This window comes from Annulohypoxylon truncatum (assembly GCF_022578515.1).
Source record: "Annulohypoxylon truncatum strain CBS 140777 unplaced genomic scaffold F4807scaffold_5, whole genome shotgun sequence".
NCBI classification, from domain to species: domain Eukaryota; kingdom Fungi; phylum Ascomycota; class Sordariomycetes; order Xylariales; family Hypoxylaceae; genus Annulohypoxylon; species Annulohypoxylon truncatum.
Window position 1 is genome coordinate 780769 of NW_025953791.1, and position 18910 is coordinate 799678.

At 47.6% G+C, this 18910-nt stretch overlaps 3 protein-coding genes across 3 annotated transcripts; 1 reads left to right on the plus strand and 2 right to left on the minus strand.

Moving 5' to 3' along the window:
• Positions 1–1618: 1618 nt before the first annotated feature.
• On the plus strand, positions 1619–3989 carry F4807DRAFT_310442 (transmembrane amino acid transporter protein-domain-containing protein). Its single transcript, XM_047995044.1, has 9 exons — positions 1619–1977; positions 2083–2118; positions 2262–2311; positions 2380–2421; positions 2477–2618; positions 2673–3034; positions 3082–3437; positions 3490–3546; positions 3598–3989. The coding sequence occupies exons 1-9, from the start codon at positions 1729–1731 to the stop codon at positions 3870–3872; spliced, it is 1569 nt and encodes a 522-aa protein (XP_047857596.1). The 5' UTR covers positions 1619–1728; the 3' UTR covers positions 3873–3989.
• A 1894-nt stretch (positions 3990–5883) lies between these two features.
• Positions 5884–9037, minus strand: F4807DRAFT_310496 (RhoGAP-domain-containing protein). Its single transcript, XM_047995045.1, has 5 exons — positions 8704–9037; positions 8196–8351; positions 7606–8145; positions 7510–7555; positions 5884–7457 (listed from the first exon to the last, which is right to left on the minus strand). Exons 1-5 carry the CDS (start codon positions 8867–8869, stop codon positions 6047–6049), a joined length of 2319 nt encoding a protein of 772 aa, XP_047857597.1. The 5' UTR covers positions 8870–9037; the 3' UTR covers positions 5884–6046.
• A 4375-nt stretch (positions 9038–13412) lies between these two features.
• On the minus strand, positions 13413–17411 carry F4807DRAFT_310544 (Serine/threonine-protein kinase ATG1). The gene is made up of 3 exons (XM_047995046.1): positions 16629–17411; positions 13763–16406; positions 13413–13711 (listed from the first exon to the last, which is right to left on the minus strand). Exons 1-3 carry the CDS (start codon positions 16761–16763, stop codon positions 13572–13574), a joined length of 2919 nt encoding a protein of 972 aa, XP_047857598.1. The 5' UTR covers positions 16764–17411; the 3' UTR covers positions 13413–13571.
• Positions 17412–18910: the final 1499 nt, after the last annotated feature.

Genomic DNA, 18910 nt, shown 5'->3' on the forward strand with positions numbered 1-18910 from the left:
CTGCTCTGGAGTTGTTCTTTGATTAGCACGTGATGATGGGTAGGGACAGGATTGTTGTCTTCCACAACTAAGTCCATATCGACATGTCTTAATAAAAGTTAGATAAAGTTGTTCTGAGAGCATGTGTACCTTATAAATACGTACCTTGCTTGCCGTCTTCAGAACATTCCCGCTTAATTCGTAGCACGTTGTCTCAGACTACAACTCATTATACTCACATCCAAGTTTACTCAACATTTTACATAAACAAAACACGGACCGTCCGACTCAATCAAAGTGACGAATCCTGTTCGTGTCTTCCTACCTACAGACGAAATCGGAAGATGACGTGTGGCCAAGTTGTGTATCCTGGCTTGCTGGTTCCCATGTCGTGATCTCAGAGAGAGAATGCTACTCGATCGCGCAATGCTGTTGGCACAGTTGAAACATCCGGGTATCGAAGTTTCGATTTGCCCCATAGACTAAAATAACGGTCCGGCGCACGCGAGAGATCCGACCCAGCAGCCTGGTTAGAGTATCGTGTTTGATGGTTGAGATGTCCAATCATCTATCATCAACTTGGTATAATAGTGGTTAATGCTACCCTTACGCATAGTATTTACGTACCTGTGGCCATCTGCGATCATCATACCGCGCGATACAACCATGCTAGCTTGTTTATTAGTTTGCGAAGCTATACGTGGAGGTTATACATAGTATAACAAAGGTCTCTGTCTCTAGGTACCTAGCAGGTATGAGCGAAATAGCCTTGATCTGGGCTGAGTAGCTACCCCATAGTAGGTAGGTAGTACAAATGCTGTATGTGGCTAACGGGTTCGGTGACACCAATAGAGCGGTAAGTGCCCCGTCACGGTGTAACGACCTTATCAGTCGTCATAGCTGAGGGAAGTTGCGTGATCAATCCAATGCCGCTTTGGGTTTAGCGTATGCAAAGTTATGAGGCGCATCCGGTCGATTTATTACTAGATCGAGATTAATTTTATCTTTTGGCTTTGGAGGAGGATGAAGAGACCAATAACAACCCCCACGAGGGACAATCACCCTGTGTATTATTTCGGGGACGCCTATTCGGTTAGCACATCAGGTAACCGAATAGTGTATTGTTTTAAGTCTCAGGTCGTATGCGGTTGGCTCTTAGTAGAAACTGACGAATGTCTGCGGTGTATGTAATGTCAAAGGAAAATACCCCATACGTCGGTGCCGTGACTAAAATTGCAGTTGAATCCTCATGACATCGACGAGGCAAAGTATTACGTCTCCCACACATATGTACATGTATGAGGATAAAGTACCTTGCTCGGTCGGTCCTTTATAGTCTTATTCTACGCTAAATATATTCGGTACACCCTGTATGTACCTACCTAGTAAGAATACATACATGGATGGTCGTCCTCTCCTAGCATATCAGGGCAATCGCAACTTGCAATGTACAACGCCTCAGCTTTTTAAACTTGATTCCGCTCCGCATTCTTTTATAATTCTATTTTCTCTCTTCTCTCTTTCTTGAGTTCTGCGTCTTGCGTCTTGCCTTCGAAGTATATCTATTTATACGCACAACCGTTTCAACCCCCGATAAACACAGAATTTCCTGTTCCGTGTAATGGGTGAGACTACCGGATTTAGAGATTAACTAAACTTAAGCTTACGCCGTATTTCACTCGGCACCCTTCTCCTCCTCCTCTTCCTCCTTATTTTGCTAAACTTCGGTGGCTTGTGCCTATCGTCAATATGAAGGCGGACTACTCAAACGAGCTGCCGAACTTCGAAGCCCACGAGGCCGCCAGACCTCAAGGGTGGTCTGCTTGGTTTGGCGGTCCTAATGTCAAGATAGGGCCCCGTATCGCTCCTCAGATAATACCCCTCGACATTGAAGGTCGAGATTCGGACAGCAATGTCAGCAGCGATGCAATTCTTAACAAGCAGCTCGAAGAAGAGGCCAATTGTGCTATTCAATATCGTACATGTAGTTGGCAAAAGGTGTGTCCAAGCTTTATCCAAGCCTTGTCCAAGCCTCCGTACCAATCCCGACGAGAAGCCAAGGATCTAACACTTTACTAACATCTTGACTTTGCTCCATAATAGACAGCCGCATTGTTGTTCTCTGAATATATCTGCTTGGTGAGTTTACAGTTATCCCTCTTTGCCCAGATAATAACAAATTTGATCGCCTAATTCTCTTATATGATTTCTTTTCCATGTGCTTAGCTTAGCCTTCGCTTTCATTACCCACGTTGCTGTCAATGAGTCTAACAGATTAATAGGCCATCATGAGCTTCCCATGGTCCTACAGTGTTCTCGGACTTGTTCCTGGGTAAGCTTTATTAGCTTCTAGGCATTATCTTGGTAAACCTTATATGGAGTGACTGACACACCGTTTAGGCTTATTCTTACTGTTGTTCAAGCTCTCATAGTTCTATACACGTGTGTTGTCCAAATCTACCTTACCACGTTGCCTTACTAATCATTTCACCCCCAGTTCCATCGTACTATGGGAATTTTGTCTACGACATCCCGAGGTTAGGGATGTATGTGACATTGGTCAGATGTTATTTTGGGACCAGAAATGGGCCTGGTACTTCACGGCTTTCATGTTCATCTTGAACAACACCTTCATTCAGGTAAGTCGTCATTTATAGGTCATTGTCATATCCCTAAATCTAATTTCTTTGCAGGGTCTCCACGTTCTCGTTGGGGCTAAATATCTAAACACCATGGTCGGCCCGAACTCGAGCGTCTCTTGCCAGACCGTATCTTTCGGGGCTATTATCACTGTTATTTGCTGGCTATCATCTCTACCCCGTACCTTTAGCATGCTATCGAAGCTTGGAACTGCATCAGCGGCGTTTACTTTTATTTCGGTCATCCTAGCCACAATTTTTGCTGGCATTCAAAGCCACCCTGCAGGCTTCCTTGCCGAACCGGCTACCGATCCTGACACCGGGAAAGCACTGCCGTTCGGTAACCCAATCGTCACCGCTGTCCCGGTCCTTGGAACCACGTTCGTCGCGGGTCTTGGGGCATTCCTTAACATCAGGTATGAGCTAACCACCAACTTGTGCATTATTACTAACAATTATAAAGTTACACTTTCATTGGACAGATTACTCTTCCTAGCTTTATTGCTGAGATGCGTGAGCCGAGAGATTTCCCGAAGGCTCTATGGGCATGCACTATTCTCGAGATCCTCGTTTTCAGCATTGTTGGCGCAGTCATATATGCGTTCGTAGGCAACCAGTATATGACATCGCCGGCTTTTGGATCTCTGATCCCGCTATACAAGAAGATCGCGTTCTCGTTCATGATTCCTACAATTATCTTCCTGGGTGTTTTGTATGCCTCGGTGTCGTCTCGATTTATCTTCTTCCGAATATTCCAGCACTCGCGACATAGGAACGAACATACAGTCGTTGGATGGGTAACATGGGCGCTTATTCTACGTATGATTGTACAGCATGGCGATCTTATTTCTTATGCTAACATTCCATCTAGTCTGCACATGGGTTCTCGCTTTCATTATCGCCAATTCAATCCCCTTTTTCAACTCCCGTAAGCCTTAGCTATTCATTATTTCCAATTCTCAACTAACAAAAAATATAGTTCTCTCCCTCATGTCCTCGCTGTTCGACTCCTTTTTTGGGTTCATCTTCTGGGGTGTTGCCTATTTCCGCATGCGGAAAGCTGACGGATCCGTCGCATTCCTCAAGGACCGGACATTCCGTGGTTGGATCGAGGGCATTTTGAATATTATCATTATCTTGACTGGCGTTTTCTTCCTTTCGGCCGGAACATATGTCAGTGTCCAGGGAATTTTGGATGAGTATACACTAGGCACAGTTGGAACAGCATGGGGGTGCGCGAGCAATGGCATTTAAAAGTTTTCATATTTTTCTTGAAGAGCAGGAGATACCCATGTATGAAAATACGGACGAGCATGAGATCAGGGAGCGGGTCAGCATTATTAACGCTTTGCGACTGGAAGAGATGGTGGATGTACACCGATCGCCTGGTTCAAGTTTGGACTGCTTTCGTCACTCGACTGAGTCGGCGTAGATGCAAAAAGGGAGCTTGCACATCTTATCACAGTATAGTAATGCAGGAGAGGGGAGATGCACCGTCAAGGACCCTCTCCAAAATCTAGCATGAAGTCTCGAAAAAGCATCCAGTGGATGCACACAACAACCAAGACCATCTACTTAGTCTTTTTAGCTGCTGTTCCAGCCTTTAGACTTACGAATCGCTTCTATAACCAAGCTAACTCTACCACAGGTATCCACCATCGTCGCACGCTACAAGCCAAGTACCTACCTAGTCTACTAGGTGCAAAATATGGTAAGTTCCAAGGTTAGGTAGGTTCACTACGTCAATCTCCCATAATCGTATAGAATTTCAGGTGATTAGTAAGCGAAAGGGGATCCAGGAGGTGGGGAGGTAGGTAGTCAGAATTCGACTAATACTGTTAGCCATTACATCTTCTGCGTCGTAAGCGCTGCTTGTGGAAATTCTATGTCCTTGTTGAAGTGGTCTTATTTTATCCATCATCTTCCCGCGACTCCGTTTCGTATGTAGGTCTAGACTTACCGCGCTGCGCAAGCACGGCATGCACTATGTGACTAGCACTCAGCGGTCGCTAACTAAGCCACCCCCCTTTTGTCGTATTCCCCTTGGAATTCGTATCCATACGCGCCATGCCTATATCTGAGGCCACCGATTATGTCATGTAGACTTTTAGACAGATGGGGTTTCTTATAGATGATCAGTACCTAGAGCAATTAAACCTAAGATCGATATGTCAATCCCTCACCTTCTAGACGTCACGCCACTAAGTGAGTGCTTGCTCCTCGCCGAATCTTCCACCGGGAAGATGGAATGTTCTTAACGGGACGGGGCGCGTCCTAACTCGTATTTGACCTTAACTCCCCTACGGGAAAATACGTAAGGAATATTACTCGGCTCATCACTAAGATCATCACCTTCGAAGTCGACTCAAAAATTTATGATTAGAGACCAGCTTTTTCTATTATTCGCCGATTGATTCTCGCAAGAAAACTACCCGCTATTTATGCCTTACTCCCCGACTCCAAGGTCATAAGGGAGAGGGGTACTAATCATAAATCTTCTCTCTTCTCTTGAAGAACTCTACTCTCTTTCGTCGTCCGTCGACTACTACCCAATCGCGGCTTAAAACTTGGCCGGCCGGCCGATCCCCGTATCAACACCCGTGAGCAAAAACGGGACGCTCCGACCAACCGCCCGGTTGCTACAAGTGTGTATTCGTACACCTTACGTGCCTACGTAACGAACGGTCTCCTCAACTCCAATCGCACCTAAACGAAAAGGCTATACCAAGAATCAACACGGAGTTGAACTTATTAAGCACCAATTCGACTTCGACGCCATCCCACCTTACGATACCCTTTTCCAAAACAGGGCGTTTCGATACAACCTAAGTCCCAAAGACTCGGTCAAGGTCCTTAAAAAAACGGGGCAAGGCTTCAAGTTATCGGTTTTTGAAACCCGATCTTAATATCAGATCGATAAAATTTGATGGGATAAAAAAAAAAGGAATTTCCACATTACAGCGCGTTGTTTTCTTTTTTTTTTATAAAAAAAAGTTTGAACCAAAAAACGACATACAAACCCTTTAGAGGGGAAGGGGGTATCCATGAAGAAGTAATCTCCTCTTCTCCGTTTTTTTATCTTCCCGTTGGAACGGGGGCTCATCGTCCAAAAAAAAACTTCCCTTCGACAAAAACATAATATTCCCCTCCAAAAACGTGAAACCTCATCATCAAACTTTCAAAAAGCATCAGTTCACCCGTTCACCCGACCCATTCGCTAACCCGTGTCATCACTTCTTTTTTTTTGGTTTCCAGGCAACCCCAACAAAAAAAGTTCGAAAGGACTAATTATCCTGGCCGTCCAGGTCGCCTATTTGAGAATCTCTGCGATTTCTGAGCAGGACCGCGCTCGACGAACTGACTAATCTGATTGTCATGTCCCAGTAGACACTACTCCTCCTTCTACCTCGACGCGAGGCCCCCTCCAACTAGGTACTAGAGGGCCTCTCATTATGTGTCGCCTGAGTAGGTGGTGGGGAGTTCGGTAACGGGACGTCGTGTGGAGCAGGCGTGGAACTTCGCTCGGGAGCTGGGCCGACAGTCTGGGTAGGATTTGAAGTTGTCGACATCCCTTTCTCATCAATGCTCCCCATAGTATCCACGCTTTTCCCGCTTGGAGTAAGGAACCCTTGTCCTAGGTCCCTAGGAGGAGGAGATTTCGTGCGCTTGATCTCCGCATTCTCTTTTGCTTCCCGGTATTTATTTTTGATCCATCCAAGAGGTCCCTTGGGTTCTTCCTTCTCTCTATTTCCTGCTTCGGCTTCGGCTAGCGCTGCTGCCACGTCGGAAGAGTCGCCATTCCAACTTTTGCGCGGCCGCTGTCCACTTCCAACTGATGAAGTGCTCATTTCGGCATTACTGTTGTTGCCTAAGTTTTGGGGAGGAGTGCTAGGCATCATATCTTCCTTCCGCCGAGACATGCGCCACCGGCGCTTCTTCTCCTTGTCACCGTTGTCCGGGGCAGAGGGGGCTGGCATGTGTTCCTCTACTTGTTCTATGTCAGATCCTTCGTTAAATGATGAATGTAAAGAAGTGGACGGTGAGGACTTTGGTTTCAGCGCGTTGAGATGCTCTTGGTCAACTTGGGTAGTACTCGCAGAAGGTACTTGAGGTGGCACCTGAGATGGTATTTGAGACGGTACCTGAGACGGTGAGTGAGCCGGTACCTGGGATGGTACTTGAGACGCTCGTGGGGTGGGCTCCGAAGGAGTTTCGGCAGATGTGCCGTTCTCTGAGATAGTCGGATCAAGGAGGGTTTTGTGCTCTATCGGGTTACTCGGTGGCTCGACTGCTGGAGAAACTGCCTCTGAATGGGGCAGCGAAGCCGTAGAGCTTTGTGCACTTGGATTCGTACTGCTTGCTAATCGCTTCTTTCGTAGTTTGTTGGGTTGTCGTCTTTCGCCTTCGGAACCTGGAGTTCGTTGGAACAGACTCTGAAGGTTCCTTTCCTTCAGAGGCGTCACAAATTCGCTAGGGGGTCCTAGCAATCTTTCCTGGCTTCTAACAGCCGGTTGTGAACCTGCTGCCATCGGGGTTAGATGTTGAGACGTTGCTGGTGACCGTTCGGGCGCAGCCGGGCCTTCTTCAGCCACTGTTGCAGGAGCGGCTCTGGTAGGACCAGCGGGCGAGGGCGAAGCTGGAGCTACCGCAACGGTTGGTGAACTCTGCCGAGACGGAAACCGGCCCGAAGGAATATGGGGAGACTTCTTTGATGGAACTGTGTTGCTTCTAGCAAGCCCGCTGTTTGGTGTCAGAGCCGGGCTGCCGGGTGTGGATGCACCGTTGGACTGTAAGGAGTGTCGCGAGGACGTAGAACGATTCCTCCGGATCTTGCCATCCCTGCTAACGCTCTCAGCGCCAGCACTCGCATTCGAGGCGGATCTTACCACACCTGTGCTGCGACTCGGGGTCGCGGGCGTCACAACGGTCGGCGGTCCCTTCTCAATTTCTTGTTTAGTCTTCTCGTCTGTGGCGGTGCCTTGCATACCAATCAAGAAATGGTCCTGATTTTCAATCAGGAAAATAATGACGCATTGATTCAGTCGGTACTCTTCGGGTGCCATGGCATGCTGCGGGTGAGAGAGCATTCCTGGCTGGAAGATAGCGGCCAGATTCTGCGCCGTCATTCGATTCTCGTCAGCCTTGGCGGCAAAGACTGCTAGAAGGTCCAGGATGTATAAAAGTAACTGTCTATTGAGCGGAGGCAGATCTTTAATCAACTGTTGGTACTTCTCAATAGCTTCAACTTCGTTAAAATCTTCGACCAGCTGGGTGCCCTCGTTATCGCCAACAGCCTGCCTCGTGTGCCCACGCAGGGGATCTCTGAACCGTTCGTAGAGATCTAGCGGGACGACGGGTTCGGGAAGATCGTTCAAGTATCGTCTGAGGACATTAGCAGCATCATGGACCGTATATCCATCCCACACGAGACCTTTGCCATATCGATCGGGCGAGTCGAATTGTAGCTTCAACTCCTTAATGCGCTTCTCCGAACCGCTGAGACGGAAGATTCCCTCAACACCGGTGGCTGTGCGGTTGTCAGCTTAGCGCCAAATCCTTCCAGGAATCTTCACCAACCTTTCTCCTTCAGAAAAACACCACATTTGGCTACCACGATTGGTACATATCCGTAAATATAGCTCTTCCCCTTTTCGTCGACAAGCGAAATAGCAACATTCGCGTAGGTGATGCTTTGGCGTAGAGGGACTCCGAATATACCCTTAGGCTGTGTGTCTGTCGTAGAACTCATATTAGTCATTATCTTTGTATTGCGGGCGCATTCCATGCATTTTTGACCCTCTATCCTATCGGAGTAAAATAAAGGCCTTGCCAAGCAAGCAACCGAAGCTTGAAACCAGCTATTCATGATGGCGAACTTGGCAAGGCATTCCAATGTAGACAAAATCCATCAAGGATTCTTTGCGTTGATCGGGTCGGTAGGGCGATGGGATAAAAAGGATGTGGGTTGAAAGAGAAGAACACCAAATGGAGTCCTGATTGGCACAGCAGCAGGATGGATGTTGGCGTGTGGTGTGGTGTGGTGTGTGATATGTGGTGTATATGGTGTATGTGGTGTCGCCCTTACCTTGGGTCTCTTGATGTTTCGCTCGGGTCTGGAAACTCTTCCACCACGACTTCAGATCACGTTTGCTCGGCGGTGAGCCAGGATGAGCAGGATGATGGGGCTGTTGTGGTGGACTCATTTGCGGATCTCGTTGATGTGGTTTTGACGGGGTGATGGCAGACGTCATTGTGTCTATGACGCGCGGGCGGGCGACGGTGACCGCGACCGTCTGCAGGGCTACGTTGGAGAATCGTGGTGGAAATAGATGCGCGCGCTCTTCTCTTTTTTTTTAATGCTATCGTGTGAATCGGCGGTGAGTTGGAAGAATCTTGGAGAATGGTCGTGTTGAGAGGCGTGAGTTGTGAGGTGTGAACACGACGTCGAAGTGCGGGCGTTGTTGTGTGGACGTGGTGGGTAGGTAAGTGGATTGTTGATTGATTGCCGACGATAGACAGGACGGTACAGCACGGTACAGGAATGGGATAGGTAATATGTGCGTCGGGTCCAGGCCGTAACCTTGGAAATGTTTCAGGACAAGCTCGAACCGGGCCCTAACGAATTAGGTGTCGACAATCTTTATAAATTGAGAATATTCGAACGCGTTCATGAGAGGCATCAGGTGCAGGTGTTGTTTGGAAGAGGGAAAAGTGAATGTGGTGGCCTCAATATTACAACAACAGGGTAAGTTATTAAAAGAGGTAGAAAAGATTGGTTAGATTGAATAGAAAGAAGAGGATGCTGGACGCTGGACGCTGGAGAGCAGCGGACCCTCTCAGTACTTCGTACCTTACCTACCCACCCTACCCACCTGCCTATGCCTACCTTATTTGGCCCGGGTGGACATCGCTACTACCTAATGCAACTCTGTCACTTGTGGCTGATGTACTGTGTAATACGTGTAGAGTAGTAGGGTACCTAGCACCTTCTTAAAACATCATACAGCTATGTATGTAAATTCGGATGTTGGAATGTCAAATATGGAAGCTTCAACTTGTATTATGCGGTTTCCGAGGGCTCTTTTATACGATCTAACCAATAACCTCGTTGATGTTTCTGACTTCTAAATGATATGTTTGTACGAAGCAGCTTCTTTTAACAACGGATGCCATCAATATCCAGACATTGCTAATCACCTATTTCCCTAGGCAACATTTTTACAGCACCATACGAGCCTCTTCTATCATGCAAGCCATAGCCTTGGAGCGATTTCCTATTACCGCAATTTCGCCATTGAACGTTGAAGGTTCTGCCCTAAGCGGCTTACTTTTTAGACCATTTCCTTTTTACACTTGGCACCCCCATATTCGATGCGATTCAAACCTACAGGTCTCGTATCTGTAAATCCACCATAGAGATAAACTCGACGACTAGATTAAGTTAAGTTGGGGGGGAAACTCTCTGGCCATACACGAGCCTCGGAAACGATCATAAACAGCTTGCCAAGCTACCTAGGTCCTCACAAACGTTCTATTTTCCCCCTTCTTATTTTTTCTAATATTTTTATAAAAGTGTGTTGTGATGGTTGGAAAAGGGTTGGAACGTAGTATGTAGTTAGTCCTGAAAAGTGATCGTGGACACTGTGCTAAGCCTCTAGGTTACCTTTCTAGCTACCCCATTACCGGCTTACATGCTTACATCAGGGTCTAGAGCCTGGCGCTTGAACAAAGACCTGCATCCAGCAGGTATTCGGGGAGGATTTGAGGCCTACAAGTCTGCAAGTTTAGACAGGCACACAAACACCTAGACTTTCCTCGTATTATCCTAAACTTGTTTAGGGTTGACATTCTTTGTCTGAAACATGGTTCAAGTTGCATTCGAACCTTCAAAATGTTTAATCCGTCTTCTCTATATGTACATCAGTACTTACACATATTCCGTACGATCGCAGAAATAAGTATGTCGACCCGACTCTCGCTCGAACATCGAAGCTATTATTAGCCCAGGATTAGCTCTAGCACAAGGTACACAACCTGCGAAACCGTTATTTGATAGGTAGGTGAACTGAGACCCGGCTTCGACTCACTTACATCAAAGTGCAACTTATCTCAAAGCGACAAGCCACACTCCGAATATGCATCTAACGTTGCATGCAAATCCGCAGATCTGTATACACTATACATACATATGTCATATGTAAATAACCAGCAACCAAACATATTGTACGTGCGTACTTCCTCTATCTTGCGTTTAACTGTTGCCACCACGTTCTATATTATGCCGGGCAGTTATCATGCTGTCAGCGTCATATGCTACAACTTCCAAGTTTTTGATAGGGCAAGGCGGAAAGGGGGCCGAGGGGGTTAGATCAATGGGGGCGTTTCCTAAAACAGAGCAAATGAATTCACTCTAGCCCGCTCAGCCGCTTTAGCGCCAGCACCCTCCATCATCGCTACATATTGACAAGCTTGGGCTTTGGCAAGCTTAACAAGTTAGACCAATACGCATAGGGCTAATACTTCACCTGAGAGAGGGGGGCGGGTCAAGCGTACCTACCAATATCTGCTATATTCATACCTAGTACATACCTGACCTATGCATCTACTTACGTACCTACCTAGTACATATCTCATAACATCATACATGGACAGTACCTAACCTAATACAAAAACGTACCTAATAAGGCTTCTCAAATCCCAAGTCCTAAGTCCCCAAGTTCCAGAGATGACGTCGACCCGGACCCAACCCGTCCCCACGGCGTTCCTGTAGCACCTTAGCACCTACCTACGTAGAGGAAAGCTCCATGGGATTGTCATCCTTTGTCGAATCCGGTTCCTGCTTGGCATCGTCTACCTTCGTGTTGGCATTACGAGACGCGCATGTTCCTGTTCCAAATGTAGCTCACGCGCAAACGCACATACGGTTTCCGTTGAAATAAAAATAAGAAAACTTACATCGTCAACGGGAAGGAAAAGAGCTCGATAGACCCTAACAGCAATCCGTGTCACAGGTTATTCTTAAAACCCCGCCACCGATCGACGCAGACAATTACCTCATTGGTGCTTCGATCCCTCGCCGGGTCCTAAATTTAGCAGGGTTTCCGTGCTTGCTTTCGATACGTACCTAAAAGTGCTAAGGCAGATGGCAGCAGATCGGCACCTGGGTAGTCGAGAGAAAAGTATCAAAATCAAATATGCAAGGTCGCGCAACCTTTTCGAACGACAACAACATCCCGCCCCTGCCCTCCCCATTTAGTCGTAGATTTTCGGCTGTCAACCTAACTTATGCCGTAGATCGTCCCTCGTCTTAGCTACATTAGGGTCCTTGGTTTATTACGTAGCTGACCATGTGCTGAGGAGGGTCACGCTGTAAAGCTAAGTACGAGAAACCTTGACATACCTAGTATCCATATGTCCAACTGCACCAACTTACATCAATAAAATCTGCAATACCTCATAGCTTTCCCCGCAGAACCCAACCTCTTTAGTAGAATAAACCCATTCAGTAACCCGAGTCAATGCAGCTAGTCTAGATAGTCCCTAACCTAGTCACCCTACGCATTCACTAGACTTTCACCCGTCCAAAGTAGAGCGAGATCCTATCTATCGTATCCACCCATTCATTACATACGATCTCGCCGCTATGAGAAACGAAGCTACTGTCAAATCTCAAACACCACACTTAAGCAAACAGATTAAGAAAGGAGTAGCGGGTGGGTATACTAACGTAGGGCCGGATCCAGTCCGGCAGAAGAGAAAAGGGGGGGCGAGGGTGCAGAGAGATGGTTCCATGGACTATGTTAGGCTATCTAACCCAAAACCGGCATTTAGCTCTCGTAGATCTGTAAACACGAAACAACCCGTCAACCTAGCTTTGCCGGCTGGGCTAGCCATCTAAGCAAGCTAGGTTGCCCTATAGCGACAGATCGATCGACGCTGTAGTTCAGGCATTAGTGCCAACTTCCAAGTGCACGTCATAATATGAGCTTGCTTCGAGCCTTGTTATAGAGAGTTGGAGTTCCTCGCCTAGGTCACGGGACAACTTCCGCGTAACATCCATAAGCTTCCCAGGTCCTGTACGATCCTCCAGGCATCCTGCAAGTGTCGACATAATCACAAGGTCCATAAGTGATATCACACAAAACCTTGTTTATGAGATCTCGAGATCAAAAGACAAAAGGCCAAAGCGTGTCGTCAATTTCCTGGCTATTCATACGGTATCGAGAAGAGTAAGACTACCTTATACAGTTGTAGATACAGGAGGCCTTGGTGGTCCAGTCATATGCAAAACCAGCCCCGAATCAGCTCTAGCGAACCTGAGAATTTCTACCGTGACACCGACCATCGAGATGAGGAAACAAAGCAAATCAAGGAAACACGAAAACCAGGTTGATCCCCCCTTTCCCTAGCCACGAACACCCCAGATCTCTCCCAAAGGGGGTATTCGGTTGTTGCAAAGAAAAAGATGCCAAACAGTAGTCTGGGAACCTATACCGCCCGTGTATAGGATCATGGCAAACCAATACCGCGTAATCGTGGTGCCGTTTGTCCCCGCCTTTACGCCAGACACTGCGACAGAGAATGCTCTGCGCAGACACGCCATCTTACACGTAAGACCGAGTGACGCCCATATCATCCAGTAGGCAAGCGCCCTGAGTCCCTAAAAGCGTTTTCGTCCGGAAAGGAAAAAAAAAGATAAAAAATAAAAAATGCCGATTTGACGGCGATAATAAAAAGAATATTGAATGCTTATAAGTATAACGAGACTGAACGAGGTGGCCACCTAAACGCCAGATAATGGTCCGAACCGAGAACGATGAAGCTCACCGCCACCAATCATAGGCAGTGATAAGGGTTAATAAACAAATTATGAAGGCCGCGGGGCGAAAATAGTTGTAGTGCAATCTTTTACGTGTCATCATACGTCGTGAGAAATGGTGCCCTTTTGTGTCATCAAGCACCTATGGGAACACTCCGCGGGGCAACATCGCCGCTTCGTTTTCGGGGTAAGGTTTGTTGCGCCTTCGAGGCATTTGCTATCATCTGCAATTTCTTTCGAAGAGCCGTAAGTCTGCCGTTGATCATTTGGATCACTTTCTCGATGTTAGCGGCCCGGCTTCGTTTGATAGAGAAGGGGAACATACTCTTATGAACGGCTTGTTGATCGTCCGAGTTGATTTCGGACGATGAACCTTCCCGCATTATGTCACGTTCGGTCTTCGAAGATCCCGAAAGTCTACGCTTCGACAAATCCTCGTCGTTATCCAGCACCGCCTCTAGCATGCGAATGGCAGTCACATACGAGATTTCACACCCAGGCAAATCTTCGTTAGCGATCTCGTTGATGGCGGCGGTACGACTCATCTCGAGAGCCCTTTCGTACATCAACTTCTCCGCGCTAAGACCGGCCGTCAACACAATGCCTTCGGTACTAGATGTCCCCGCTAGAGCAACTTCTAGCTGGTTATTTACAGGATGGCTAGGGTGATCTTCTGGAAGCAATTTTTGGGCCTCAAGCAGCTTCAGTCGTACCACTTCTGCCTTTTCTAAAGTCTCGTTGAATCGCTTTCGAACCCATTGAACAGCTGAGTTCACCCGCTGTATTAGGTTATGAATACTCGTCGCGTCGCGATTTATGACGTGCTGTGCAGATGTTGACTCGAGGCGGTTTCTACGCGTCCACCAGATATTTGCGATGTCCATAGACTTCGCAAGCAGCGAAAGAGCCTTCACGTAAAGAACAAGGGCTTCCTCCGAGAGCGCCACGATTGCTTCCACCGTAAGGCCGTCATCTTCTTCTGATGCTATCCTATCGGCGGGTATTCCACCAAGGCCATGTTCCATCGATGGAGCTAATGGTACGAGTTGTTTGTACTTGACCTCGGCAAATCCCCAGACAACGTCACTCTGCGTCGCACAGTCCTCGATTATTTGAGCAACGCGAAGATCCTCGTCAATTGGGCCACCTTGACGTCCATCAGTGATGAGACCAGCAGGGGCTGTTGGAGTGGGATACGTCGGGAACGCGTTATAAGGATGCGGAGGCGATGCACCTTTGCCAAGCAAATGTGTAGGATATTTGAAGCCGAAAAACCTCAAGCTTGCATCGGAAATCGCATTGTAAATGGCAGATGTTGTAGAACCAGGACTGCTGGACACAGCACCCGCGTTCCTATCATACGAACCTCGGCGGTAGTGCTCAGGTCGCTGTCTACCCTGGGCGATTTGAAGAGCATTGGAAGGCTGGGCGGGGATTGCACCCGTCGTCGATGTTGGGACACCCTGTTGGGTGGCGCGACGTGTGATTTGTCCTGATCTGGGAGACGATGCTTGCGCTTGCGCTCCTTTCGCAGCCAATTCATCGGCGAATGCATTAACCTCAACGTGCTTTTTCTCTACTACCACGTAATCTCGCTCAAAGGCAATTTCTTGGGCAGCTCTTTCTCGTTCAGCTATCGCAGAACGGTCTGACCTACCCTTACCCCTTCCGACTTCTTCATGCGGAGGCGATTGGCCGTGAGAATATCTGTTGAGTGAAGCATTGGATGGTACCCGCCTCCGGCGGGCTTCAGCCAAATCTGGTCGAGCGGGCGCCGACGTGGACGGTACCGGTTGTGGTCGCCGGATCCCGAGACCCGGAGCAATATCATCTCGAGGAGATTCAACGGCGTGCGAGACATCTTGATGCTGCGGATACGGACTAAATTCAGTTGGAGAAGATAGGGGTGACGGCTTAAGCGGTCTCTCGCGAGGCGAGGGAGAACCGGCACCCTGACGCACCGCATCTGCATCAGTGCCGTAGCGGCGATGAGATGGCACACGTCGCGGGATTAAGTCAGAGTCTTCGGTCCTCGAGGTAGGCCGTACATCTCTTGATGGCTGTCTCTGGATCCGAGGTATATCGTCCTCAACTAAACCGGGTATTTCGTCTGCAATGACACGATGGCTAAAAAAATCCTCGAAGCTTAACCTTTCAACTGGGGCGCGCTTCAGAAGCGCGCGAATCATAGACTTGAGATCCGCGCTTACTTGGCATTGATTTCCGAACTTGATCTGGGCATCCGAACTTTCGATTTTTCTTAGCAGTTCAACATGATTGCTAGCTCGGAATGGTGGTTTGCCACAAATCATTTCGTATGCGACGGTTCCAACAGACCACAAGTCTGCCTTGGCATCGTATCGCTCATAGCGGAGGATTTCGGGGGCCATGTAAAGAGGAGACCCGCATAACGTCTCAGCTAGGGAGGTGGATGGTAGGACTCGGGCGAAGCCGAAATCAGCTAGCTTCAACATCGGTAGCGATCGTAACCCAACAGCCGGTATTAACGAATCGTGACTAGCGCTAAGGATCGGATGTCTATCCTTATCCATTTCTCTGTGTAGGACAGATGGAAGCAGTAAGAGGTTCTGGGGTTTAATGTCCCGATGGACGAAGTTGCCTTCTCGAAGAAATTGTAGGGCGCTCGCGAGTTGCTTGAGGAAATGTCGGATAACTACTTCGTGGAGTCCAGCGCCGGGGACGCTAGGATACTTTCGAGCCATATCGCATGTAGCAGGGTGCGTGATCAGCTTGTCTCTCCTTTTAATAAACAATGATAAGTCACCCAATTCACAGTATTCCATCATGAGGTTAATGTGGGTAGAGGATTCGACGCAGTCATGGAGGGCGACGATGTGTGGATGTCGAAGCTTCTTCAGGATCTTGATTTCGCTATATAGGTTCTCCTTCAGCTTCTTGTTCAATCGTCCGAGCTCGACGGATTTGACAGCGACTAAAGCACCGGATACCTGCGTCGTTTCCATTAGCCAAGCTGCGATGATTCAATGTGACTCACGATCATGGTAAGAGAGCCGCGCTGTTGGCTGTAGCGCCAAGAATACACAAGAGAGAGCTTAAAATCAACTACAAGCTCTCTTTTATCAAATAGAATAGCTAGAGGCACGGAAGAATCGGCTCTGAAGGGGAGTAGATATGCTGATGGGTGCCATAGAGAGCTTGGAGATACGGACCTTATGTCTGCCCCTATATACTTGGGCAAAGCTACCTTTACCTATCTCAGAACCAATAATGAACTGACCAACGACATCATCGGCAGCCCTCCCACGACGAGAGGACGAGCCCGAAGGCGCTCGAGGATCAGCCATGACTTCCTGTGTGGATTAAGCTATGACAGGAAGCTGTGGTTAATGCAGCCCGGGGGCTTATAAGGGAATCGGGACGGAATCGGTAGCTCGAGTATTCGTCATGTACACATATAGGGTGGGTGTGGATGATAAAAGATGGTGGTTCGTTGATGGAAAAGGGGGTAAAGATGCACGAGGCAACAGGCGTGAATGAAGTCGAAGAGAAGACCAGTTAGAAAGTTCGCGTGTCTCTGGAAACGACCAAGGCTTAGGTCGGGACCTGGACGTCAAAGTGGATGTAAATGATGTACTCCGTAGAGGCAGGGTATCCGATAGGTCGGTCGGCGGAGAATCGAGGACCTGGGACAGGAACCTTGAAAGGCGGGGATGCCTGTGTCACCTTCGAATGACAAGACAAGACACACAGAGGAACCTTGAATGATTTTAGGCCACAAGGGTACTTAGGTACAACGATACCTAAACGATAAGTGATGACTGATGTCCTGAGAGCTGACGGCAGGCGACTCTTTTTTTCTTTTCCTTTTTCAATTCCCTTGTGTTGAATTGGGGAACCAGAGACGATGATTGAACGGTTGAACGTAGATAAAAAGGTATGTAAAGAGGTAAGAAATAAAAATATTAAAAATAAAACATAGGGTTACCAGATTAGGTGCGGAATGATATGATTGAACGTATTGATGGGCACCGTACTAAGTATGAGACCTCAGATAGGTCAGGTGAGAATTGAGTAGAGGTTGAATGAAAATCCCGGGCTCCTGTAGGCTGTAGGCTGTAGGCTGTAGCTGTGGTGAACAGGGTTTTGTGCGGATGTGTGAGAAGGCAGTCAATGGATAGCTGCGAGATCCTCAAATGGCAGCTACCTAGAGCTGCAAGTCGAGAGTACGGGGATAGATGATGTAGGTAGCTTTTCCTTTTCCCAAGCTAAATTGAAAATTGGCGTCGATGTTGAGTTGACTGAGTTGACCGATTATCAAATGAATGACTCGGTCTACACTATGCACTGCAAGCTTTCTTCACTCCTTTTTTTTATCTTCTTTTTCTTTTCCTGTGACTCCTTGAGGGTCTCTATTGACAAGGGGGTGGTTGGTGCTGACGAGAATGATGTTATTCAGTGGTAAAAGCTCGTGTACAACGTATTTTTCCGGATCGAGTCCCCAAACCGTCAATGCCAAATGCACATGTATAGAATTAGATAATCGTAGGTACGCAAGTGAATTAATGAGAGAATAACACAAAGGGGTGTACAATGAAGAAGAATTCTGGAACTCTTAATAAATGGGGAGTGCAGTGGGCGTAATTATGGTATATGGTATGTGGTATACGGGTATGGGATGGGATGGGATGATGGAAGAAAGTGAAAGTAGGAGAAAGGACGAGATAGCGGAAGTAAGTTAGAACGTCGAGGTGAGGCGATCAGGTTGCTCACGGGACAAGAATTGGAAGGTAAGGTACCATATTTAGTGAAGTAAACGTGCAGCGAAGCGATGGTGAACAATGAGTGAAGATCAGACTCGTCACTACCTAGTAGTCACTCGTGACTCTTCAGCATGATAACATTGATAAGACCAACCCGACGAGCCCTGACACTGCAAGCCAAATCTAGAAGCCGATTCCGCTAAGCCCGTGCCCCATTCTTTTTACCTCCCTTGAGCAAATAGGATTTGCTGTACAACCTGCTAGAGCTCTGACCTGTTGGGGGCTACCTACCAAACCCTACCAAACTACCTGGGTGTGCACTTGTCTGTGCTACGAAGCTACTACCGTATTCCCATGGATGTTGCCAATCCATTGATGTATAGATGTATGTACAGCTGTACAAGTTTATGGGATGCTAGTATGTATGTATCCAAAGACCCCAGAAACGCTAGGCATTTCTAGCGTTAGACAAGGGTTATATTTGATCTCATTGGATCTGATGTTGGATCCAACTTAGAAAGTCTCCATATAATTGTTTCTTGATGCACACTGTTCTCCACAATCTTGATAGGTCCATCGTCACTAATTGATCGTCCTTGAAACTCAATCATTCCTTTGCTTCCTCCGAGTCTCTCCATTCCGGGGAAGGCGGTCTGCCTTTTTGGATATCTATGAATTGTTTGCATCTTGGTAGAATCAAAGACGTTTTTAGAAAAGAATTGTGTGCCGTT

Bases quoted from the DNA above. Each gene is read 5' to 3' on its own strand.
- F4807DRAFT_310442 (XM_047995044.1), top strand. From the start codon at position 1,729: ATGAAGGCGGACTACTCAAACGAGCTGCCGAACTTCGAAGCCCACGAG. The intron at 2,422-2,476 runs GTGTGTTGTCCA...TTTCACCCCCAG, and splicing joins GCTCTCATAGTTCTATACAC to TTCCATCGTACTATGGGAAT. The intron at 3,035-3,081 runs GTATGAGCTAAC...ACAATTATAAAG, and splicing joins GGGGCATTCCTTAACATCAG to TTACACTTTCATTGGACAGA.
- F4807DRAFT_310496 (XM_047995045.1), bottom strand. From the start codon at position 8,869: ATGACGTCTGCCATCACCCCGTCAAAACCACATCAACGAGATCCGCAA. The intron at 8,352-8,703 runs GTAAGGGCGACA...GTTCTACGACAG, and splicing joins GAAACATCAAGAGACCCAAG to ACACACAGCCTAAGGGTATA. The intron at 7,458-7,509 runs GTGTGGTAAGAT...GAGCGTTAGCAG, and splicing joins GACCCCGAGTCGCAGCACAG to GGATGGCAAGATCCGGAGGA.
- F4807DRAFT_310544 (XM_047995046.1), bottom strand. From the start codon at position 16,763: ATGGCTGATCCTCGAGCGCCTTCGGGCTCGTCCTCTCGTCGTGGGAGG. The intron at 16,407-16,628 runs GTCCGTATCTCC...GAAACGACGCAG, and splicing joins TATATAGGGGCAGACATAAG to GTATCCGGTGCTTTAGTCGC. The intron at 13,712-13,762 runs GTATGTTCCCCT...ACATCGAGAAAG, and splicing joins TCAACAAGCCGTTCATAAGA to TGATCCAAATGATCAACGGC.